Source organism: Cinclus cinclus, chromosome 1, assembly GCF_963662255.1.
Source record: "Cinclus cinclus chromosome 1, bCinCin1.1, whole genome shotgun sequence".
Classification (NCBI taxonomy): Eukaryota; Metazoa; Chordata; class Aves; order Passeriformes; family Cinclidae; genus Cinclus; species Cinclus cinclus.
This window is the reverse complement of record NC_085046.1, coordinates 20,025,654-20,051,544: the sequence shown is the minus strand read 5'-3', so window position 1 is coordinate 20,051,544 and position 25,891 is coordinate 20,025,654. Positions and strand designations below refer to the sequence as shown.

At 37.6% G+C, this 25,891-nt stretch overlaps 1 protein-coding gene across 7 annotated transcripts in view; it reads right to left on the bottom strand.

Annotated features, from left to right (window-relative positions):
- TRDMT1 (tRNA aspartic acid methyltransferase 1) overlaps window positions 1–25,438 on the bottom strand; it is a 28,602-nt gene extending 3,164 nt beyond the window's left edge. The window contains exons 1-10 of one of the 7 annotated variants that reach the window (XM_062507608.1): window positions 25,375–25,438; window positions 17,269–17,378; window positions 15,750–15,826; window positions 14,211–14,282; window positions 11,391–11,456; window positions 9,829–9,898; window positions 8,435–8,518; window positions 7,555–7,925; window positions 3,341–3,398; window positions 2,193–2,322 (exon numbers count right to left, since the gene is read on the bottom strand). In XM_062507608.1, coding sequence (XP_062363592.1) covers window positions 2,193–2,322; window positions 3,341–3,398; window positions 7,555–7,925; window positions 8,435–8,518; window positions 9,829–9,898; window positions 11,391–11,456; window positions 14,211–14,282; window positions 15,750–15,826; window positions 17,269–17,378; window positions 25,375–25,438 — 1,102 coding nt within the window. Of the gene's footprint in view, window positions 1–1,229; window positions 2,323–3,340; window positions 3,399–7,554; window positions 7,926–8,434; window positions 8,519–9,828; window positions 9,899–11,390; window positions 11,457–14,210; window positions 14,283–15,749; window positions 15,827–17,268; window positions 17,379–24,821; window positions 24,830–25,374 lie in introns of those variants that run through there. The other 6 variants (XM_062507616.1, XM_062507599.1, XM_062507650.1 and 3 more) reach the window with 6 other exon arrangements.
- Window positions 25,439–25,891: the final 453 nt, after the last annotated feature.

Below are 25,891 nucleotides of genomic sequence, written 5' to 3'. Positions count from 1 at the left end.
CAAGCTTCCTGGTTTTCAAAATTTCAGCCTAAATGTTGCTGTAACTACAGAAAACAGTAGCAGAGAACTTAAAACACATTTTGCTCTGAAAATACCATATTTCACAATAATTACTTGAATTTTAGCATAGGAGAAATGCTGCCAGGGAAACACCCTTGGCTGCAGCCATAAATATATCCACTTGGAAAAAAAATCCAAAGCTTTCAAATTGTCAAAAGAAACAGATTACAGTACCTAAATTCACTAAAGATTTCCATCAGCCTAGAGTCTAGTAACACTTTTTTAAGCAAAAGTGGGAGAAGTTTTAAACACAGAGAAATGTCAGACTTGTGACTCAATGCAGGGGTAAATGCATGTTCTGCCTATGACTAAGTAGTATATGTGAGAGGAAACCACTGAATGAGAGAGAGGCTTGCTTTATGTGTCAGCAAAGTTGGAAAAGCAGTACAGAAAGGGAAGGGAACTGCAAGAATTGTAAAACAGTTATAATACTAACTTCCATAATTATGGAAAAAGGGCACTCTCCTCTTGGAGGTGGAATTCCAACCAAAAAAAAAAGACAAGTCTGCTAAACGAACACATTGTACATGGTGATCTGGATGACCCTCAAATTTGGAAGCCTAACTTGTCTTCAGAGTTCAGTTCTGGTTTGCAAAAATACTGAACCACACAGGTGTCCCTGCAGATGAATGCTGAACACAAAGCACTATGAAATTATAAAAGTCAGGTCTTGCAAACTGCTCACCCCGAAGTAATGGAGTCTTCCAAACAAATTTCTCCACTGTCTCAGTTCTCCCTTTGTAAAATACAAGCAACATTAACCCTATTGCACCTCTCGGTAATGTTTGCAGAGACTGATTTAACAGTGGAAAAACTCTAGCTGTATTTAAAAAAAAAAAAAAGAAAAACAAAACCAGAAAATGGTCAATTTTGTACTCAAAAGAGACCTTGAGCAGCATGATAAGCCTATACAAGCCCAGTCCAGCTCTGTTAAGTTCAAGGATCTTGACATCAGCCTACATGAATATGGAACAGTGCTAAAAGGCTGTCTTCAAACAGAACAGATCCATTAAAGAAGAGGCTGTGAAAAAACATTGCATGTTGGTATGTAACAACACACTACACACTTGTGCTTGTACTTAGTGCTGGCAACTCTAGTTTCACTGTGCAACCTTGATAATGTTCTCCAAACGTAACAATTTCAAATACAAAAAGTAATAAATGAAAAAACAACTAAAACTGTGAAATACACAGAAACAAATCACATTTCTCAGAACTCTAAGTCACTGAGGAAGTCAAAACAAAATAAAACTACTGAAGGTCAATGCTGTCTTATTCTTTGAGCAATCTGGTTTGGTGGAAGGGAGTTGGAAATACATGATCTTTAAGGTCTCTTCAAACACAAACTCTTCCATGATTCCAAGGATGCTTTTGTTGCTGAGTGACAACAAATCTGATTTGTCAAATGACTGTCAGCTGACAGTTTCTTAGCAGATAGTAACTGCTACACTTTCCTGCTTGCCCTTTTTTACAAGGAGAATTCCGATTAATTTACTTCAGGTTTAATTCTTGATGTGTATCCAGTGTACCAACAGTGCTGAGTCTTGTTCCTTGACTCCTTCTTTCAAAAAAAGAAAAACCCACTAAGAAAATGAAGTTACTGACCAAGGGCTTCCTTTTCTACAAAACAGAGATGGCTTAATAGATTGGTTACTCCTCAACAAAGAACTATCTGTATCATCTGAAATTCCCTGTCAGCAGCTGTAAATGTGTGGAAGGGAGAAAGCAAGCAGCTCAAGCACTGAGAACCACAAATAGACTTCCTAAGCTGGTAAATGTTGATTTACCACAGTTGTGAGTAACATTGGCTGCTGAGTAAATAGTTTAAACTTTAAACAAAAGTATTCCTTCATTGCGCTTCACTAACAGAGCATTTTGCATGCCAAAACCTTCTTCTTAGCTTAAGGAGATGAACCTCATCACCGAAGCTGACTCTTAAAAAACATGAAAAAAACTAGTGGAAATTTAGAGAAATTCAGTCAGCCAAACAACAAGAATCATTCAATCATAAGAACCAAGCAATCTGAAAAAAATGCAAAATAAAAAGATTGGATTAGTCCCAGTAAAAAAAAAAAAAAATACATTGGCATTTCTGACGAATAATGTAGAAGTGGTTATTTTGCAGCACATACCAAATTCTGAAGGGAATCCATGAAGATTTGCTATTTCTCTTGGGGTAAAGTACCTCAGTTTTAGTGTTGACAATTTCATAAGCTTCTCCTCTTCTGGTAACTCATCAATGCATTTAAATACTGATTCAAGCTATGAAGAATATCAAAACCAAGAAATATGACTGACGCAGGCCAACTACATAAAATTTACAGTCACACCTTAATAGAATATTTGATTATAAAAGTGACAAAGACAAATGCATGTTTTGCTTGAAAGTGTAACTTGCATTCTGTTTTTGCAGCCAACATCTAACACATGGACTTTCAAGAAAGAAATCAATGTTGCCATAAGGACATTCAAAATTTCTTCCTCCAGTTCCAAGCTATACCATTTCTTAGTGGGGCAATCAAAGAATAAACATTTGTTAATGGCAAAGGACAATGATTCAATAGAACTCAATAACAGACCACTCATACAAATTAAGCTGTGTGGATGCAGCTGTTTTAATACACTCACTTTGAGATTATCCAGAATTCCAGAGCAGCATTCCTCTTATGCTTAGAAATGCCCTACAATATTAGTGAACAGCACAGAAGTGCAGGAGGAAGGGCTTGTGTATAACACAGGCTTTGTGAAAAGTATCTTTGATTACTGATTAACCAGTGCTTTTATTACCTTCCCTAATGCCTAAATACCACTTGGTCATGGACTTAGTATCAGCAGTAGAACTTTTCCGAATACCCTGCACAGATTAATAATTTTGAAATTCAAACATGATAAACATCTGACAGTATTTACTGAATTGCATGCGTACAAAAACCAGCCCTTGGTTCATAACACTGTACTACTGTAGGTTCTCCATAGAACTAGCAATTTTTAAGGTTTTCACATACCCCTGTGAAACCTCTGTACGACATGACAGATAATAAAATAGCACCTCATAATCTCCTTACAGAGAGACATAGATATAATTTTCGTCTAAACGAAGGGCTGTCTAGGAACACAAAGCAAACCAATTAGAAACTCAGTTGCCATAAAATGTATATTTAAAATTTTTTTTCTTATAATATTCAGAATAACAAAGGAGAAGACAGAAAAAACACCAAGCTTTGAAACAAGTCTCGAGTTTTAAAACAAGACATTCTAATATGTTAGACTACACACTTACCTGTACATCTACTGCTGTCTGCAGAACTGAGCCGGTCCCTTCTACATAGTGTCCATACCTTAACAACAACAATAACAATCTTTAATATTTTCACTGGATTTCATAGCATTGACAACTGCAAAGGTGCAGGGAGGTTACTTAGGTTCCTTTGCCTTGATAAACAAACAGCCTCCTGGACAGAAAGCAGAAGGCCTTGCTACAAACTCTGCTAACCCCTGGAGTGCAGTACCCTCTGAATGTGCTCTCTGGGGATGAGTCTGCCCTCAGTGCTCAAGGGTTTATCCACACTAGTGTCTTATACATGGCAACTTCACAAAGCCAAGGAATAGCCAAGCATAGGATCACCAAAAAAAAAAAATCTACGTTGCCTAAAAGAATTTTACATTACTGAAAAATGTGTTAAAAGTCAAATGGTCCCAGGGGTTCAAATTAGTTTCCCTTATTAAAAGGAGGACCACTACTGTGAGCCTCCAGCTTTCCTGTCAAAGCATTTGGAACAACATAGTTCAGTCAGGTTTAACTTCTGGTTGCTTGTGGATTGTCCACTGAAGTAAGGGCAATGGCCAGACATCTATGCAGAACAGCAGAAGAAAGAGAGAGAGAGAAAGAGAGAGAGAGAAAGAGAGAGAGAGAAAGAGAGAGAGAGAAAGAGAGAGAGAGAAAGAGAGAGAGAGAGAGAAAGAGAGAGAGAGAAAGAGAGAGAGAGAAAGAGAGAGAGAAAGAGAGAGAGAGAAAGAGAGAGAGAGAAAGAGAGAGAGAGAAAGAGAGAAAGAGAGAAAGAGAGAAAGAGAAAGAGAGAAAGAGAAAGAGAGAGAGAGAAAGAGAGAGAGAGAAAGAGAAAGAGAAAGAGAGAAAGAGAAAGAGAAAGAGAAAGAGAGAAAGAGAAAGAGAAAAGAAAAAATAAATCCATGTAAACAGTAAGTAAACTTCCATTCTGAAATCTATGATAGCTGTTCTGCATGCTTTGTGGTTGATTGCTTAACAACATGTTTACTCAGTAGTCGCTTCAAGGCTATCATTTAAATATAATTATGGGCTTTCAGAAACATGCTCTGTTGGTCTAACTACAGCAGTTTGAACATTCTGAATAGAGAGTGAGTCAAGACAACAGATGGGTTTGCCCTGTGGAAGAACTTCAGAGGATCCCCTGTGTTAGAGGGATGTGGTCTGCAACAATCATTAAGAGACACTCTTCTCTGTTTTATCTGTACAACTGTAAAGACAATTATAAAGGTCTTTTGTTCCACTTGGGACCCATTCCTAAGGCATGGCACAAGTTATGTTTCAAGCCTCTCTAATTCCACAGTGAATAAAAGAATACTCTCCCTTCAGCACAAACACAATGACCCAGCATGGCTCAATCTTGAGTATTTCATCGTCAGCTGAAAAAGCCACAATTAGTTCTGCCAATAACAGCCAGAGCAGCACTCATTTTAAAACAAATTCTTCCTCAGCACCAGAAGACCTAAACACTATTACAGATTAAATACACATGGAATCTAACTGTTTTGTAAATACATCATCTTTAATTGGTTAGTTGTATTCTGCAAATTCTCTAGCACAAAGTTTAACGACATAACACTCACAGCACTGAGGAATTGTCATCCTCTTCCTCTTATATAGCATCTGGTAATATTAAAGTTTAATATAACTGAGCCAAAATAAATAAATGGGGTAAAATTCAAAGCAGCATTGAAGAGTTTTATTGGGAGAAATAAATACTCCTGTCTAAATAACTGGCACTAGAGTACAGAACTCCTCCTCCCGCCCAAAAAAAATCCAGTTGGTGTCCATGTGCTTTGATGGTTGTGTGTGTGGGTTGCTTTTTTTAATATAAATGTGGGCATATGGCTAATGTCATGTTACCTGGATTGTTATTAATTATTATTGAAGCTGCTGACTACAGAAAAGTTAACATTCCTACCTTAGACCTGCAACGTAATTAAATTTTATCACAGTAGAAGAATTATGTATTGATTTTTTGACATTTCATTACAAGTTATAATGAAAGAAGTTGGCTTAAGAAATTACATCCTTCAATTTTCATCTGATTCAAGATTCCCTCCCTCTTTTATTTATTTTCTTTTCATACATGTATTTTTTCTGTGTATATTGTGTCAACTTCCACAAAGCAAGAAAGCTTTTCTGTAATTGATATTTGCACTATTTTGAAAGGTATTGCTTCTCTTGTCAATAGCATATCAAAAATTTAAAGTATGTCCAGAAGGACTATATCTGGAGAAGTTAGGTCAAATTTTCATTTCCTCTGTCCTTTAAAATAGTCAATTTCCTTTCAAAACTTCAGTCACCATATACTCCAAAGAGAAACCATGGTGTTGGTAGTCTCATGGAACTCGGCAATCATTCACTAAGTGCCCAGGAATTCAGTGTCACAAGGGCACACAGAATTACCTGCTTGATCTCTCATGCATTACAGGCCATTACATTTTGCTGTACACCCCACCAAAGCTTTTCAAACAACATACTGATATAATAAAAATCACTGATGAACTATCAGTGTTTGAGGTCCCTGAATTAGCAAGGACTAGAGAAGGCATACCCAGATTATTTCCATCACAGAAACCTTGCTAGAAGTACCTGAAAGCCAAAGAGAAAAGAGGGAAATTTTTCTCCCACTCTCAAAGCTGATGTGGTCAGTGCAGCTTACAAGAAAGACACCAGACAAGCACAGCAGCAGAGGGATCCTCTGTACTATGTAAAGTGCTGTTCTACCCCATTCAGGGGTCTATTTCCTGGATCTCATACTTCAGATAAACATAAAAACTGAACATTTGGAACAGACACAGCAGGGACTTATTCTTGGCCTCAGAAAGTGACTTTAATGAGATTTAATTATAAACCCTTCCTTAATGCACAGCTGTAAATGAGAAGATTACATTGAGAACCATGTTGGCAACACTCCTTCCCAAAGGCTCTTGAAAAACAGAACAAAGATGGCACATCAGACAGAACTACTACCACAACTACCTCCATATCAACAGAGGGGTAAGAGTCACATTCCCTTAGTGTCAGATTTCCCACCATGTACAGAGACTTGATATTAACTACTCAGGAGCCTCCTTCAGTGTGATTTTGATAAACATAACCACAAACTACTATGACATATTCCAGTGAAACCACAAGTGGCCAATTACTTTTGATGAAACGTAAGGCATATGTAAGACACATCAGACACTATTCTGGCTAAGTGTTTTTTTGACTATTTAGTTAAGAAGGAGATTCCACGAGATGCTGACTCCCTCTCAACTTAGAAGAGTAAGGGTAGAAAAGGCACATACATATATATGAATGAGACCTGAGGGAAGGCCTTTCCCATTGCACAAATTTCAAACTTTTGAAATTCTTCTTCTTTATTGTGTTAGAGTTAAAAATCAAAACAATCTGCAGGAATTCTGTCAGTCCAGCAGTATAATTTCTACTAATTAAAAAGCACTTAAAATTAGCTTTAATTCATCATCCAAACCATTTTACTGAAGCACTCAGCAAATTCTAAAAAACAATTCAATTAGAAAAATACATCAGTATTAAAAATTCCCACAAATTTTCAGGCTCCAAAAGGAATGTTTTATTACAAATGCATTCAGTGGAAAAGCTTCTCACCAGTGGTCCATGGAGTTTCAGAACACTGACCAACTTCTGGAAGTAAAACTTAAAATTGCAAGGTAAAAATCACAAAACTAGTAGACAGAAAAGCATCAATGTTCTGCTCCATCAAATATGATTTGTAACGCAGCAACCTAACTGGTTTCATGAAGCTATTCTAATCTACACAGCTGAAAAATCCAAGAAATCAATAAAATGTACAGTGGAGACAGATTTAATGAGGAATGGATCTGTCATGCATGACACTTTGTAACTTCATTGAGCAATATAGAGAAATTCATTAATGAATCAGCACTATAGCAGTCTACTGGAACCATATTTCCACAGGGGTAATTAGGCTTCTGTGAAGGTCAACAACAAATGGCATCTCTTTTGTGAATGCCTTTTTGGAGTGGGCACATGATGTTCTGCCAGACAGTTTCTCACGCAGGCATTCCACTGGACCAGCAAGCACACTATATAAGGAGATTTCTTTCTAAGGCCTAGGATTTTTTGATGAAACACCTCTCTATGGTTTTAGAGGACACAAGCAAGAAAATACACTTAAAATTTCAGGACATGCTTAGCAAGACATTTTCTTGGCAACTTACCCTTTTGTAAAGCACGTGGATCTCCGGCAGGTGGGTTCAACAATGTCTAACAAGAAAGCATAGCGCAGTAAGGACTTTGGTGGTAAGAAATACTGACTCATTTCTTCATTTTCTTCTTCCAAGAAGTCTTTTAGCATTTGAATAGAGGAATCATTATCCTGATTATGTTTCCTTTCCATTTCTTCTACTGTTTCAAGCTTAAATAGAAAGGCCTCTTTTGGTAAACTTTTCTTGCTGCTGCAATCTGGACCAATGTTTGGACCCAGATTCTTCTCTTCAGAGGACAAAGAAGAACTGTTTTCACCCACTTTGCCAGCAACTTCTTCCTTGAGTAAATCTTCTGGATCCTGATCTGGGAAGCTTGTCAATATCTAAGAGGAAATTGTAACAAAAATAAAATTTAAAAACTGTATTTAATAAACAACTTGGCAGCCAACCATACAGACAGTAAGAATTCCTTCAGAGATGCTCAGAATAAATCAAGTAACCTTTTGATGTTATTTTCATGAAGATTTAAAAAGCAGTAGCATCAAGATTAGTTGACCTATTGGCAATGATGCCAGAATTGCCTCAAATAATTGCCTTTGCAAAAAGACTTTTTCAAGTGTGTAAAAAACGTAGCAGTATATGGCCTGTTTTCTAGCCCACTATCAGGCTAGAAAACACATCTCCCAACTGTTTAAAGCCATTTAAGTCACAGGCATGCACATCAGTCCTTACAAAGTTCAATATCCAGGCTGAAAAAAGGAGACGGAATTTAACTTTTCTGTTGGAATAATACATTCTTCTTCTCCATTCAACAATACACATCACTAAACTGAAAATTTAACCCTCAATCTTCATGAAATGAAGCAAATCCAAGTAACACAATTAGACTCACTTGACCAGGAGCTTGAAAGGGAAATGGTTCTTGGTGAAGCTTTGCAATTAGAAAATACCGCAGTCTAGAATTGGGAATGCCAAGCTGTAATCAAAATTCAGAAGCCTTCAGTCCATGTGATAGTAGAGAAAAAGTGGTCTATAGCATCATACAAGTTATCTGCCGTTACACGCAATAACAAAACTATGACATGCTAATATATTTTGTGACTTCAGACATACCAGTATTCACAGAATCAGAGATTCATAAAATGGTTTGTGTTGGAAGGGACCTTGAAGATCATCTAGTTCCAAGCCCCCTGTTGTAGGCAGGGACACTTTCCATTAGACCAGGTCACTCAGAGCCCCATCTAACCTGGCCTTGAACACTTCCAGGGATGGGGCATCCACAACTTCTCTGAGCAACCTGACCCAGTGCCTCACCATCCTCATCACAAAGAACTTCCTCCTGATTCTAATCTGAAACTACTCTTTAAGTTTGAATCCATTCCCTCTTGTCCTGTCACTATGGACTCTTGCAAAAAGTCCCTCTCTGTCTTTCTTGTAGTCTCCCATCAGATACTGGAAGGCTGCAATTAGGTTACACTGAAGCCTCCTTTATTCCAGAGGATTCCTCCTTTATTCTCTAGGTATTAGTTGATAACACCTACACACTTGTAACTTCCATACCTAGATACTTCCAAAGAATCAAGTGAGCAATTATTCTTTGTATGTCATAGTTTGGACTTTCTCTGTAAATTAATATTAATGTAAACAAAAATTGTATGCGATGCAAGAAGAAAAATTTACATGCCTCATGATTTCTTGGGACAGTACTACCTGTTTTCTGTTAAAAGTAAAAAAGCCTCTCTTTGCCATTTTAAACAAGGAATTATAAGACACTTAACAATTAAATAACTCTACCACAACTGGTTTTCAAACTACACTCTATTAGCTTCTCTCAAATATTTATGGTACTTCAGTGATTCCAGTTAGTCTTGCACAATCTGAAATCTCTCTAGCTTTTTTCAGTTGCCAGGGTAACATGGAAACAAAGCTCCTCCTCCCACAAGAAACAGTCACATTTTCTGTGCTGGGAAATCCAGAGGCACAGCACTTCTGAAGCAATGAGGCTCCTGCAGGGAAAACCACCTTCTTGGTTACAGTGCAAATTCATGCCTTCTTAAAAATATCAAATGGCAGCAAAACAATAGGGGACTAGGATCTGAACACAAAAATCAATACAATTATGCCAGTATGAGAAATCAGAAATCGTGTCAGTTGATTTTGTCATTCAAGTGATTCTTCAGCTTTGGGCATGACTCTCTTTTCTAATACACAAGAGAATTTTCACATGTTCTTGGACTCAGAGCGTTTTGAACAATTAAATAATATTAGAGCAATTTTAGTACTCACACAGGTTGGAGACAAGAGAAATTCCTGATATTTAAATCCACATGTTGTTAGTGTTTGCAAAAGTTCATTTCTGAAAGGAATCAAAAAGCAATTACTCCCTTCACATAGCCTTTAGCCCCTTTTTAAATCCTAAATAAAAACAGATTAAATTCAGCATCATATTTACCAAAGCATTCATATACGAATATGAATATGAAATATTTGGACAGCAAATTATTGATATGTCATCCATTACTGAATTTGAGAGACAACATATGAAGTTCAGTGTTAGAGACTATTATACATTCAAAGGCACCTCACTCTTACTACAGTGCAAATGCCTCTTCAAAAAACATCCCATCTCTAGGAGAGAAATTGTAGTATGTCAACAAGTAAAGTAATCAGAGGACAAGATACTGTCTTTATTTGGAATCATAAAACAGGAGATTAAAACTACTAAAAATAGCTCACTACTTCCTTCATCTCACATACACAGCACCAGACAAGCCTAACAAAAAGGCTAAATCGAGGGATGAAAAAAATCAGTGGCTTTGGTTATAAAAGTGAGGTGGGACTGTGCTTTACAAACAATGAAAAAAGACTGTATGGGAAATAATCTTAAAAATACTTTTCTTCTGTATTCCATGCAGACTGCACTAGGCTAGAACTGTAGAAGAGGCAGGAGCTGTGACCTGTACCTGGCATTGTATGTGAGACTGCAACCCAGGTGTCGTAAGAGAAAACAAGTATCCTAACAGGGGACACTGGAGTACAGCTTGTCCCAAGCACTGGCCAGCAAGGCACAGCCTAGGGAATCCCAGGGTCCACAAGAGAGGACCATGAACACTGAACCAGTGAGAGAGCTGAGCAGGTCTCCCAGATGCCTGCCATATTCACTAAGAGCATGATATCCAAGGGTGACTGCTGGTGCTTTAAGGAGTGCACAGAAAGATCCGGCTCTATTCCAGTGAGAATGAAGAATGCAACTGAGAATGAAGATTGCAACTCACTTTCTCCTGCTCTGGTCACAAGAGAGGAGTGTTCCTGCTATCATTAGGTAACTGTGATGACACTTCTCCTCTTCCACATTTCAGACCAAGACTAAATACATCCTTCTTACTGTATGTCTGGACCATTTGATGGCAGCCCTGAACCAGGGATAATCTACTATCAACAAAAGTACTCAAGAAAGCTCCTAGACTGTTCTGTGACCATAACACAAGATACAATGGGATCCTGTCCTCAGTAAGCCTCTGAAACCTGAGTGTTACACCTATTGTGACTTTTCTTGGAAAACTAATTCCGATCTTTCCTAAAGAAAATATGATCATCAAATCAAATCAAATACTCATCAAATGAACTTAAAAATAAAACACTGATGTATTTTTATATGCTTAGAGACATAACCAGTTACCTAGCAAGTTCTTTTCACGACCTAAGATTTTAATTCCTGTCCCATCTCAAGCTATTTTGCTAACTCCAATTCTAGGAAATAAAAATCCCTTCTAAAGAATAAATTCCTTCTCCTTCTAAATAATATATCCTTTTTGAAAACTAAAGCTTGCATGTATTAATTAGTTTACCTTGCAGAAGAGGATTCAAATCCTTTAACATTTTCTAAAAGTAGGTATTTTGGAAGCTTCTGAAGCCTACAAGGAAAAAAAAAGGCAAATCAGAGCAGCAAGATGTAAAGTATATTATATCCATCCACAGATCTGTTTAGCTAACAGAAGGATCAAAGTATTTCCACATCATGCTAGCTGTTAAAATTTAGCACCCTTAAAAAAACAGCTGAATTAAAATGTGGACTGCTGGTAAAAAACAAAAATCCCACCTATGTTTGGATGAACAGCTGTACCTTCTTGTACTCCATGCATGTACTGCTGAACAGTTTATCACTGTTCATTTCCTAAAGCACAATAATATTATTCAACAGATTCAGCGTAAAATAGAAAATATAATTGTTGGGGGAACACCAATTGCTACTTAGCCTTCAAACTGTTGTTTTCAAGTGCTTGTACCTGAAATCAATGTCAAAATGTCACATAAACCTTTCTGATAACATCAGAAACAGTATTAATTTAATTGATTTAAGAAACACAACATATTTAGAGTTCCAACAGCAGGTATTCTCAACTTTCTAAACTTGACTTCTTTATTTTGATGGAGGGAAAGGAAGAAGGTGTCTCAGCTTCAGCAAGATCGGTGCAAAGGTCTGGAAATAGGCACATTCCAAAAACAGCATATTAAATCTCTGGAGAAATGAACATGCCCAAACTGTGCCAGGGTCTGTTCCAACAATTTAGAAGCACTAGATTCAGGTTCAAGTTTCTGGGAACATTCTGTAGCACTGTAATAAGGCCAATGTAGACACAGAATGTCTGTCACACACTGGGATCTCAGAACAACATACAGGAGTAGGATATTAATGTCCCCAGACAGCAGCTTCATGCTTATTGAAGTTAGTGACTTTGGACCTCCACTGGAACAAATCACAGTAGAATTAGTTTCAGCACATTTTTAATTACCACCAATTAAAGACACCACATGAATTAAAAAAGAATTAAAAGAACCAATGCAACTCACAAGAAACTGGAAAATGTACAAGAAACAATGCCAAATAAAAAAATACTAAAAATAATAGTGAAAAATAATACTAAGTTGAAAAAAGCAGCAGCAGCCAATTCCTTGCAGAGGAATGGAGAACGTATCTACTGGTATGTATACCCACACTCATCATCACTGACTACTACAAAACTTCTTTTTCAGGAAAGAATCCACAGCCCAGCCTGAAATGCAAGCACTCATCAGGGACTGAAAGATCACAAGGCAAGTAATCACTGTACAAAGAGGAAGTGTTAAGTACTTGGCAGGTATTAACAATAAAAATGTTTCTGTAAAAGCAGCACTTTGATGTTTTAGCATTGGATTTCACCAGATTATGGCCTGGACACAATATACAGATGGTATCTGGACCATTTGGGCTGGACTTTGTTTGCTGGCAGGGTGCTCCAAGGATTTCCCAGGTATTACCAGATCTTGAAATTGTCCTTTCCATTATCTCTAATATTTGTCATCCCAGGCCACCTCTGAGCCTCATTTCAGCAATATTTCATTATAAAGGCTGAATAAAAGGTAAGTAAATCCAAGGGATGAGAAATTATTTTACACTTTTCATAAACTGTATGCATACCACAGCAATTTAGAATGTAAAGGGATAATTCCTATATTAAGAATTTCCTTTTTTGGGGCTGAAGTACTCCAGACTCAATGTCTCATAAATGTGTCATATTCAAAAAACACATAAACGCTATCTTAGTAAAACACAAATCCACTGGAATTGAGAAACTCTACAGAAGCCATCATGTTGAACCTTTTAGTGACTACTTAGAGTAGGTGCTGCTTAAAGAACCCTCCCCAAGGAGATAAGGGACATTAGCAGTGTCTCCTGGGGTGTTGAGATAAAAGTGACACAGCCAAGCCCAGGTCCTTTGCATCCCCATGATAAAAATACAGGTCCTGGAGTGTCTAAAGCTTTGGTAAAGCTGCTGTCATTTATCCAGCTAAGCCCATGGCAACTGGGAAGTAATATTTCCATATTAATGCACTATAATGTCCAAAAGCAGACAGTCTCTTAACAATGTCTCAGTTTAATGGAAAGGACTCCCCAGGTCAGGGATGCCTTTAAGGATACCTTAACATTCTCTCCCTAATTTTGTGTCTGCCATTAACACAAATAATTATGGCTGTTTTATTGGGAACTGGGATCTGACCAGGCAAAAATTGACAGATGAATATAAAGACAAGGATACTGCTCAGACAATGTAGTGCTATTTGAATTCTTTAGTATTACTACTCCAAACAAGAGATATTAACTACAAACCGAAAAATACACAATCTGCCCCAAGATATCTAGAAGCAGCACCAAAAAGAACAGAGACTTTACACCAACTTTCAAATGGTACCTCTTTAAAAGATGACTATATGTTGAATCTAAGCTTTTTTAAGCCAATATCTTAAAAACTTTTCATGTTTCCATGAGACCAATACACAAACTACTATCTACTCCTGCTTCTACATAAAATCAATGCAAATTTGATGTTGAATTGAAAATAACTCTTCATTTATTATCTACGCATAGCTTAAACAGACATGCAGTGAAAAGGAAACCAGACAGTGAAAGCATATATAGCAACAATGAGGTGATTACAGCATTAGTAAAATGCAAGTATTTGTAAGTTACATATGATCAAGCTAAAATGAAGACTGAATACAACACAACACTAGTAGTATCCCTCTAAAACATTACAGATGTCTTGTCTCACTGAAATATAGAAGACCTAGCTACAACAAAGCCTAGTTACAAAAGGGGCTTTACAATGGAGGTAGAAGTTCATTTATACCTTGGAAGAATACTAAGAATATAGAGAAAGCTCTTTGTCCGTGGATCAGACACATCACCTTGCAGGCCAATTCTACAAAAGAATAAAGAAACACTGGTGCATTATTCAGAGCAGACTGGCATTTGAGCTACATTTTTCTACAGAACACTGACACTTTGCTTTGAGTTTTGAAAGGGGATTCTGCAAAAGCATCACGTACAGACAGGAGGACCTGCTCACAGAGGCAGCGTTCTGAGAGATGCTCTAAGGGATGAAAGTCTGCCCCTGGAATCCATCAGCTCACAGCAAGGTTAAAATTGAAGCATTCAGTAATGAAATCCACTCCCCAGTCTGCAAAGCCTTTAGCATTCTGGTCTTGTCCAGCAAAGCCTTTGAACATATTTGGCTCTGAATGAACAAAAAACCCCCACTGGGTTTCTGGGAATACCCTGCTATTTTGCACAGAATATATTAAATTATTTCTATGAATTAAAGGCTCATTGTTCACCATTTAGCAGGACTGAGCCCCACATGAATAACTTCGGAACCAATTTTGTAACACTAAACTGGACAGATTATGTAGGTTACAAAAATTATAATGATTCCAGGCCTGTGTTTCCCTAGCTTATACTTCTATTAGCTCATTACAAGCAAGAATAAAAGCTTTGTAGAAAAGCTTTAGCATGTATCTAAATTAATCAGTCACACACAGATTTTTCTTTTCATCATGCTATAAAGAAAAAAATCTGAATTGCTTCCTATATACATCATAGGTTTGCACTAATTCATTTTTATAGATCAACGCCACTTTACTGGGACTTCTTTTCAATCTTAGAATATTCAATGAGATTTACTTTCCTACACAATCAGTATTATCACCATCAACTGACCTTTTTCATGAAGCTACTACTTTGCATGAGTGCAGTTACTAAAATCTTACCCCACTGGTCACTGCTGTCAAATGATATGAATTACAAATTAATCTGACAAAAGCATCTCTCTAAACTCAGTCCTTAATCAGCAAGATATTTCTCTTTATCATCCACAAAATCATTCCAAAGCCATTATCCTTCCAGTCCTGGCTAAAATAGAAATATCCTTCAGAATAAACTGTGTGCATGAGTAATTTTCAAAGTACAAACAAAACCAGATTACACTCTTAAATCTCAGGCAGAAATGAGAAATTCCAATCCTCTGGCTGGAGCTGCCCCAGGAAAATATTAGATTGATATCTACAAGGAAAGGCAGCACTCCTAAACACTAAATTTCAATATTAGAGGAATGATACATTTCACAAAATTGGTGCTGTAAGAAGCTTACTTAACTTAAACTGAATTAATCTATACATATGCAAGAAATGCGATGCATCAAGTTAAGATGCAAATTGCTGCACTTCTTTTGCTTCAGTAAATATCATGGTGAACAGAGCTTCAACACATTTGCTTAGGAAGAGAAAGATGCACAGATCACCCACACATAGTGTCACTCTTGATAACATTTCTTCTTTGACTGTATATAGTGCAATAACTGCACTTTCTTCCCCAAGTGTGCTGTTCCTACCTTGTAAACGGCTGACAGGGAGGACTCATCAAAATCATATCAAAAGATAACCTGTCAAATTCTTTCAGTGTTATGCCCTGAAAACAGAAGAAAATAGAAGAATGTTGAGTGTTGTGAACTGTATGAAATTCTCAAGTCATCCTTCAGGTGAAACTACCCCTCTTACTTCCACTTCATTTAGCAAAACACTATCTAATCTCTCATTTGACCTAGTAATTTCAAAATCTCTTCTATCTTGCCAAAACGAAAGATGTACACATGCATTCACTGCTCTGAACATAAAACAAAACACAAGGTTAGTATTTATACATAATCTTGAGGTTTGTATCTGGTCATTCTTTGAGGTGTGTGAGTGGTTCTTTCAGTAGATAATGCTATTTCTCCCAAAAATAAAGTATCATTAGTATCATAAAGTCCTTGTACAGCAAAACCAGTGTTCACAGAGTAAAATACGTGAAAAAACATCTGAGAAGAAAAGTAGCTCAAGTTTAAATATGGCAATTCTTAATTACACAGGTAGAAACTCCTCTAAGGTAAGTTTTCATCAACACTACAAGGTCAATACATTAAGGGGCCAGGAGGGAAGAAGGGCAATGATCACATAACTATAACTTGGACAAAGAAATTACTCCTTACATATTCTAAGAGATATCTATACAGCAAATAGAATATAACTACCCTCAAAAAGCTAGACAAAAACTGCTACTTTTCCCCACTATATTTAAAGAAGGTGTTACCAACTCTAATAATCTGCTCTTGTACACTATAAAACTACACAGGCAAGGATTCTCCTTCTGTTTCCATTATAAAAATATAAACTATCAATTAGCCAGTTAATTATTGAGTGCTGAATAAGCATTTAACCTTTAGCCACCTATTTAATTCTTACTTAAGCTGGTGTCTTAAAAACACAGTATTTTTACTGTCATGTTGTAAAACCATAAAAGAAGATTAAAAAGTATACAGTAATTTCTAACTCAATCCAAGCATAACTCTATGCCTAGCTTGCCTCTCATTTATTAAAACAGATTCTAATTTTGCTTAGTTATTTTTCAAATAATTTGGTGACAGAATTCCTAAAACATTTTATCTATTGAGCCCATTAAAAAAAGATTCAACAACATTCAAGCCAATATTTTGTTGTGTTTTTCTGAGCCCAACTATAACTATAAAACAAAGGCATGCCCCCGAGTCATTTAATTACATTTTTTCGAAGTACGTGAAAATATTTTTTTAATCTAAAAATATGATTTTTGACATTCCTTTACTGGTAGTAAGCATTCCTCTTGACATTTATATAACCTTTCTTGATACAATAGGGAAGACTTTAAGGAAAAAGCTGCAGTAAAAATATCCCTCTTCAACAAGCAACTACAGCACAACCAACCAAAGTTACTGTAAAACTGCTTTATTCATAGTAACATAAATCTTTTTGTTTCTCTTGTTGCTAATAAAGCCAGTGAAAACAGCTTACTTCTTACAAATGACAGACTACAATAAAAGCACATTAATTACTCACCTCAATAGTCTTTGCCCATAGCGGCGTACTGGGAAAGTTGTACTTATAAACATCATTGGCAAGAGTGTTCACATCAACAGCAGCTACAACTTCTGCATATGTGCAGCTTTCTAAAATTAAAAAAATAATTTGTGAACTCTAATTTCTCTTTACTACTCTTAGGAAAAATGTATTTGTTCAGTTGTGTTACAGCATTGCTCAAAAACAAAAGGCAAATTACACAATCAAATTCTGCTGTGCTGTCTTTGAAACTCTGTATAAAAAACATACGGTTTTTCTAATCATATGGGCAAAATTTCCCTTCCTTATATATCCAAAAATGGAAGCTTACAGTGCACCTAATTAATAGATAAAAAAATTCCAAATAGGGTGTACCTCTACAACATTTCCACCTGTGTGCAGGTCTCTGTGGCCAGCAAGTTCCCTGGCTACAGGAATCCCAAGTCAACCTGCCAAGCCCCGCTGCCACTGCCTTGTCCTCTGACAACTTAAAGAAATAAATGTGTTAGTTTAGAGGTATACTACTTCTCATTATGGATATATAGCACCAGTATGCTTGATATATGTCTACTCTTCTAATAAAACTTTTAAGTTGCCTGAAAAACATTTGTGCTTACATTTAAGTAAAGCCTTAGGCCTCAAACTCAACTGCTGTCTCCTCTGAGTTAAAGGTCCCAAAATACGAAACTTGGGAGCATCTCCTCTCTTGGATAGAGGTGTTATTGAAGAGAGGACAGTGTAACAAATAAACTCACAGCTAAAACCCTGAAATAAAAATACACTTAAAAAATGTAAATAAACAGCTGTTAATTTATAAAGTAAGAGAGTAATAGAAGGTCCTACAGAAGCTAAAGAGATAAAAAGAGCAGTGTTTACTCCATTGCTCATCCTGTCATACTATTTGTTATTACTAAACACAATACCTTCACTGAGGCTTTTTATCCAAGAAGATGGGCTGTGGTTACCGTCACATCTGCAGGCAGAGAAGTGACCCTACCTCCTGATACCAGAGATCAGTATCACCCACCAGGTTATTTACATTATGGTCAGCATTACAAAGCCTGAGATGAAACACAGGCAACTTAAAAAAACTTTTGTAAACCAAAAGAAGCATGGCAAATAGACACATGCCTTTGAATAATCTCACAATATGCTCAAGTAACACATTAACAAATGACCTTAGGAGACACCATATAAATTACTGCTGGTCAGCTAATCATTTACAGTTTGAGAGAATGAAAGCCCAACTGGGATGATCCCAGTGGATTTAATTTTGAATAATGCAGTTACCATCCATCTACTATCTTTCAGGTTTTCAAGGCTATCTTAGACAAAACGAAGATGAAAGAGAAACCTGGGTATTGAAGAGATTGTAGCAGACATTTTAACAAGGACCAAGCTGGTTCTTCCAGGTTTACTTGGTGCAACTGAGAGCAAAAGGATAAGAATTTTCACAAGATAAATACTCACAGACCATTAAGGATCAACACACAAACCATTATTTGCCATTACTCTCTTGACCTTTTGACCACAAGTTGTAACTGAGAACTAAATACAGGCGTATCCACAAGGACAACAGAATGACTACACCTGAGATTACAGAACAGGTATGTTAACACTGACACCTAGTGTGAAAAGAAGCTGAATGAATGCCTCTATTTACAAACATATTCAAGAACCAACGCTTTCATCTTCCTAAACCAAAGCTGCAGCATCTAAGTAACAGGAACTAACTTCCAATACTGTTAAAGAGATTGCTTTTCTCACTTACTCCTTCAGTTTCTAAACACATTGTCCTAACAAGCTAACCCTTACTGTGTTTTGCAGGTACTCCCGAAGAAAAATAAAATTTAAAAAATCAAGACCCTTAAATTATTATCTAAATTAACGCAGTTTAAAAAGGGCAATTGGGAAGGCAAGCTAGGGCTTTCTCTGACAACTCATGATTCAGACACTTGTTTTTTGTACTGCCATCCATCCAGTATTTCCCTGTGCACATACAAGAAAACAGCTACTAAGGACTTCACAGGCCCAAAAGCCTGGAGATACTGGAAGAGAGCACACAGCTCATAGTAACCTATTGAATCTCCTTGCAATACAATGTTCAGTCTAAACCAGAGATGTAAACCAGCATGGAAAAATGACAGGAACTTTTCCTAAAGTATTCCACCTGAGATCCTCTCTTCCTAATTCAAAGACCTGATAACTTTTTCAAAGCTTCTCCTCCTTTTCATTTAAAAGCTGCAGCTCCCTTGGGAATTCCTGTTACAGAACAGATTCCCTCTAAAAGCTGATTAAGCATATTTGTGTGGAAATGCCGTGGAAACACATGAAGGAGCTCAAGCAGACAAGCAGCTCTCACACATCCAATCTAACAAAGAAAAGCTTGTGTAAATTTCAAACAATGTGAAAACACAACATTTTTCCTTCTCCTGAAAGTTAAATAACTTCATGTCAAAATGTGATATTCTGCTTTTCTATAGCAGCTATATTTACTACTTGAAAATTACTATAAGGAATGCATCATAAAAAAAGCCTGAAAGCAGAATCTAAGAAAAACAGAATCAAGACTGTGTTTAACTATCCCCACTGACAAAAGGCACAAAAGCAAATCAGGAATTGCTGACTTGGTAGGATGTTAAATCAACTCCCCAAAAAACACAGCAGAACTTCAATACAGAAACAGACAGCTCTGGAGACTTTTATCTCCCTCAAACAAGTACATCCCATTTTCAAAATACAGATATTTAAGAGAATTATGACAGTGCAGAAAATAGTATCATTTTATTCAGACTAAAGAAAAAACAATGCACATTTCCTAAATGAAACTAAGAGTCTGCTGGAATACATGATTTGCAAGATTCCTCAACACTAGTTTTTTAGACTTTTCATATATGAGCAAAATTACATAGTTCAAATGGAAGCCACAGACATGATGGGGAAGTTACTGAGGGAGGGGTTATGACTTAATTTTAAGCAGACTACACTGTAATATTCTCTCTTGGTGAAATCAAATTCGTATCATCCTATTAGTAATGTACAGATTTCATACTTAAAGCTTAAAACCTCTTGGACCCAGACAGCAGAAACTCTTTGACTGTTACTTAAACTGCCTAGAGGCAGCAATCACACTTTGGGCTCCAGTTCTCTACTGAATACACAATACTTACAAGCCCTTTCAGCTATGGAGCTGTCATTATTGAGGGAAAGGGACACTGTTGTAAGAATTAGAAGGTGATGCATTTGAAACAAAGAAAGTCAGGATGGGTGCATTAGCTTCTGATTTGGAGAAGTAAACCCAAATAATGTCACCTTCAAATGCCTGAAATAAAATTTCTGACATTACAATATCTGTCCTTTTCCTCTTCAGAATTGATTACTTTGTCATGTGTTTCTGCAGACCTTAAAATTAACATAGATCTGTTTATATTCACTACTGTACTTTTGCAATAGAGTCATCAATGTCAACAGAACACATGAAACACACTGTGTTATAACAAGGGCAGTTTGGTGGATTTCAGCATACCGGAAAATAGGAGCCAGAACAATTATCTATGCTACCAGGTATATGGAAACAAATGGAAAGGGGAAGATTAGTCACAAATTTTGTCAGTGCTGTTTCCTTTTAAAACAGAGAGCAAAGATTTAATTTCTGAGTTGTCAGCTCTTGGCTGAAATGATTAGACTGAACTGTCCATGGCTACAGTCAACACGACTATCAGTAAACTTGATACTTGCTACCTGCAGGAAACTTAGCAACTTCTTTCACTGCTCTATTTGTACAGGATTTGATCATGTTAAGCCATATAAACTTTATAAACTTATATTATGGCACAACTGGTACCATCCCGTGCTACAAAGACCTATATTTTAGAGAAGCATTAAATTGAGTTTATGTGTAAAAAACATGCTCAAACCAGCAATATTTTTTGTTTTGCATTGTGCTGAATCTTACAGCTCCTTGCCAGTTTTGTTTCCTTTGCCTCTTCTGGTGGGATAGCTTTCCTCAGTGTAAATACACACATCAGTTTATTATGCTGTGCAATTCACAGAGACAATCAAATAAAATGAACAAACATGCATAACAGAGCACAAGAGACAGAAGCTGTTACTCTGTAAAATTGAAATGTAACAATTGCAGAGGAAAAATATCACTACTTTCATCACTGCAAAATTATTGTATTTTTAGAAATATGTCCTTTTGCGTTTTATGCAAGAAGACTTTTTTTTCAGGGACCTGGCAGATTACAAATGCTTGTGGCAGAGACATGGAACCCACTTTTCATGGGAAAACTGCCTAAATTAATAAGCCAGCTTAGGTTTGTTTTGGTTGGGAAGGAGGAAGAGCATGCTGTTTGTTTAATGGAAAGTTGCTAAGGAAATGAATTTGTAGCCATAGATTTTCCAAAAACAAAACACTATTTTTCACTGCAGAGACTCTTTATAAAGAAAAATTCACTCAAACACATAAAAATTATCATAGATTGAGATTTAGACATGTATGACTTAAACATCAATCCTTATAAAACCCAAAAGGCCTGGAGTACAGGGTGGGAAGAAGAAAGAAATGCACTTTCATTTCTTAGCTGCATCAATCTTTCAAGAGTGTGAATAAGAACAGACTCACTGATTTCTGACTTTAACTAAGCTCAATTTTCTAAATTTTATCTTTTTTGCGGGTATTTGGTGTTAAAATATTATTATAAAGCATTCAAAATCTAAAACCAGAAATTCTGCATGTGCTGAATTATCTATAGCTAAAGTACCAACACAGAGCTAGATAATGCTGAAGATTTTTCTTTTTCAGCTTTAGACTGAAACCTAAATTCACAAAAAACCTTCTCTTCACTGTCAAACAACATGATTCAACTATGAAACCATGTACTCACAACTTCTATGTACTCTTTACAGAGAAACACTTAGAAGATACTATAAACTTCCATCAATATGTGAAAATTCAATTATTTTTTACTGTAGGTGAGGACAGTCACAAAACCAATTGCATACTGTTTGGTGCCAAATGCATTCTACATTAATGACAGCTGCCAAAACAACAAACATCCTCATCCTGCAAGCTATCCTATAACTAAGTTTTTGAAAGATCACAGCCAAGATGGGCATCAATGTAGAAAAGCGAGCATTGGATTTCCTGAGAAATACCTATTTGCCAATTGAAACACTGGCAATTTCACAGAAAAGTAGGAAGTTGGACCAGCTGACCTAACCATAACTGACCCCATTACATGGCCAGGAACCAGCTTGCCAGCACTGCAGAATCCCTTCTGTAGAACAAGGCTTTCCTGGGATGCTGCCACTGAAATACTACATGCTCCCTCTGTTTTCTACATATTTCTATTATTTTTCTTGGCTTACAGATTCACTAGAAACCATACCAAGATATTATTATACATAATCTTCACCTATTGCGTATCTGGCTTATGGAAGCACTGGCACAATGGAAGCCTTTCTTTCAAACTTCATATTTATATGGAAAAAACCCTCACAACTCTTCTAGTATTTCCATACGCTATTTAAAAGGAAGATGCTGAACAATCTGCCACTTGCTAAATGGAGGATAGGATCAGAGACCTTTTCAAACAGCATGGTTTCATGTACACATACAGGCCACAAACATATAAGAAACACATTATTAAAGTACTTACAGAGGAACATTCATTTTTCTGATTTATTTGCACTTAAAAGCAAACATTTCAATGCCCCTTGACTTTACTTTGTTCCTTCATAAACTGTGTAAGAAAACTGAATCCAGATGTCTAAAGGACTTTTAAAAACCAGCAGAAATTATCAATTGCCCAAGTATATCTCTGCTCCCAAATGAAAACCAATTCATCAAAAACATTTTTATATAATAATCCACTATGAAATACTTAATTTAGTGCAAATTTCGTAGGATACCTTTTAATCAAATTGCCTGACTGTTACTTTTAACAAGACTCTAAACAAAATTTTCATCGCGAAGTCTATGGTTTGGATCTTTCCTGAGACAACACAATGCTTATGGGCTGAGCTCTCATACACTTCCCAGAAATAAAAGCACCCAGATTGAAAAATGTCATACCAGCTGTAATGCAAATAGCTTTGTGCCTATTCACTTCACAAATTTCAGTTGGTACTTGACCATTTTGAACTAGTTAGGGTCATTTATACAAATAATAAATTAAATGTCCTTACTTACAATCCCTTTATCTGTTTGCCTATAGCACTACAGAAAAATCTCAGTCTCACTGTTCATATCTACTGCAATTTCTTCAGTCAAATGTAAATCCATAAGAACAGAAATTACACCAAAGACTGATGATGAATCAGTTGTGTTTAGCAAGTTCAGTAAATGTAGAAGTAAATTTACTTTTTCAGAAAATAATACAAGTGGTTTAGTTAAATCCTTCAGTCCCCAAACTACACAATTATGGGACATGATTTCAAAACTTCATATGTATAGTAACTGTCCACTGGGGCATCACTAATTCTGTGTATCTTTTGGATGAAAGTGTACAGTATTCTGATAATCTAACGAGACATTCCCAACATTCCCACCATTTTAAGCATTTACTGAGTTGAAAGTGATGCTGTTGCAGGTGGAAATTCACAGCACATCACATCTAGCATTGTAATTTATTAAAAATTGGAGCACACTACTGAACTGCCCCAAGACATCTATTATTACGGCAAGAATACAGCAAGATAATTGAGTAAAGAGTGAAGGAACCATGGTGTAGGCTAACTTTCAGGAATCAGTCCACTTTCTAAGGAAACACAGAAATTGTCTACAATACAACAAATATGGACAGCTTGCCATCACTTCAGAAATCTGACTACTAGAAAAGCAGGATATTACCCTTAGCATGTACACTATATACAAGGCATAACACACTCTTTTCATTCTACCAAAACTCAAAAATCTGCAGTTCCAGACAAAGCTATACTTTCCTCTTAATATTCCAAGAATGTCTCTGGAATAAGGAAATAAGGAAAACACCTCAAAACAGGTGGTTAGGAACAATACAAGAACCTATTTTATATATAATAAATTTAATGGAATGTATTTTATATATTTATATTTATAGCATATATATATATTCAGCAAAAATAGGATAGTAGGAAAAATGCCACTCTGACAATTGTGTGTATTAAGTAAATAAATGATGCTAAATGGATTTCACTACATAAGCATACTCTTAATATTCCATAGATCCCTAGAAAAATAGCAAGATAATACAAGTTTCTACCTTATGTTTTTATGACAATGCTCTCTGATAATGATCCTGAAGACTGAAGCATCTGAAGGACTGTAGTTACAGTCAGAATTATTATGGTGATTCTCATAAATTATACTAATACTTGTTGAAACCTGGATTTCAAAGTAATAAGGTCCAGGGTACTTTACAAAGGAAATAAATAGCCCTTACTCAAATTTTGATATCAGAAAGCCAATTCACAGAGAGTCTACAGGACCTGCTGAAGGTCACCAGGCCGTGCTTTAACAATTCAGCAAATTGAGCTCCAAGGTTCCTTGTACCAGATCAAAAACTCACCTGGGAACATGGTTTGGTGTGAACTCTTTATAGCAGCTCAAATTCCATATTCAATTTTCATGTTTTTATAAAAAGTTACACAGCCTCAGATGGTCAGGCACGCTCATATTGGAACACAGCTCAGCTGTTCCCCTAATCACAGCCTATGAAAACCAAGTGCATGTGCATGCCAGAGGGAAACCCTGGCTCATGTGGCTCATCCTGGGTATCCCAGTGATCCCCATCCCGTCTCCACCCGGGCTGCGTCTGTATTACAGAGCACATAATAACAAACACAACACAGCCCTTTCCAGAAGCGGCTGCCTGGGTCAACAGGAGCAGGGATCCCTAATTTCTGTCCCTACGTGCTCCTGGGTACCTGGTGCCACACGCCGGGCCGGGGAAGGGGCTATGGGAGAAAAGGAGCGACCTTCGCCCGCCCCGTGGAGAGGAGGGGCACCCTGCACTGCCCCCCTCCCTCAAGGGCGCGGGTCCCCTCGAGGAGATGGAGCCCCGAGGGCGGGGTGTGCGGGGCGGGGCAGGCAGCACGGAGCCCCGCGGGAAGCGCCGGTACCTCTGAGGGCCTGGTGCATGCCCCCGATGCCGCTGTACAGCTCCAGCACCCGCAGGGCCGCCATGCTGGGCCAGCCGCGCCCGCCGGCCCGCCCGGCGCCTCCCCGAGCGCCGCCCGCCCGTTCCGCCGCTCTTTCGTTCCGCCCGCCCGGCCCGGCCTTGCGCTGCCCCGGAGCGGCGGCGGCCTGGCCTTGGTGGTCGCTGGGGGAACCGCGGGCGGGATCGGCCCCGCAGGACGAAGGCTCAGCCGGCCCTGCTCCTCCTGAGGTGCCCGTAGGGCGGCTGCTGCGTGCGGCTCCGCCACCGGCGCCCTCCGGGCAGTGAGGGGCGGGAGAGGGACCCGCTGCCCGCCGAGACTCCCTCGGGGTCAGGCGAAACTCATGCGGGAGGCGCAGGGACAGGATGGATGTGCGGGTGGCAGAGGGACAGGATGGATGGGTGTGAGGGTGGCAGAGGGACAGGATGGATGGGTGTGAGGGTGGCAGAGGGACAGGATGATGGGTGTGAGGGTGGCAGAA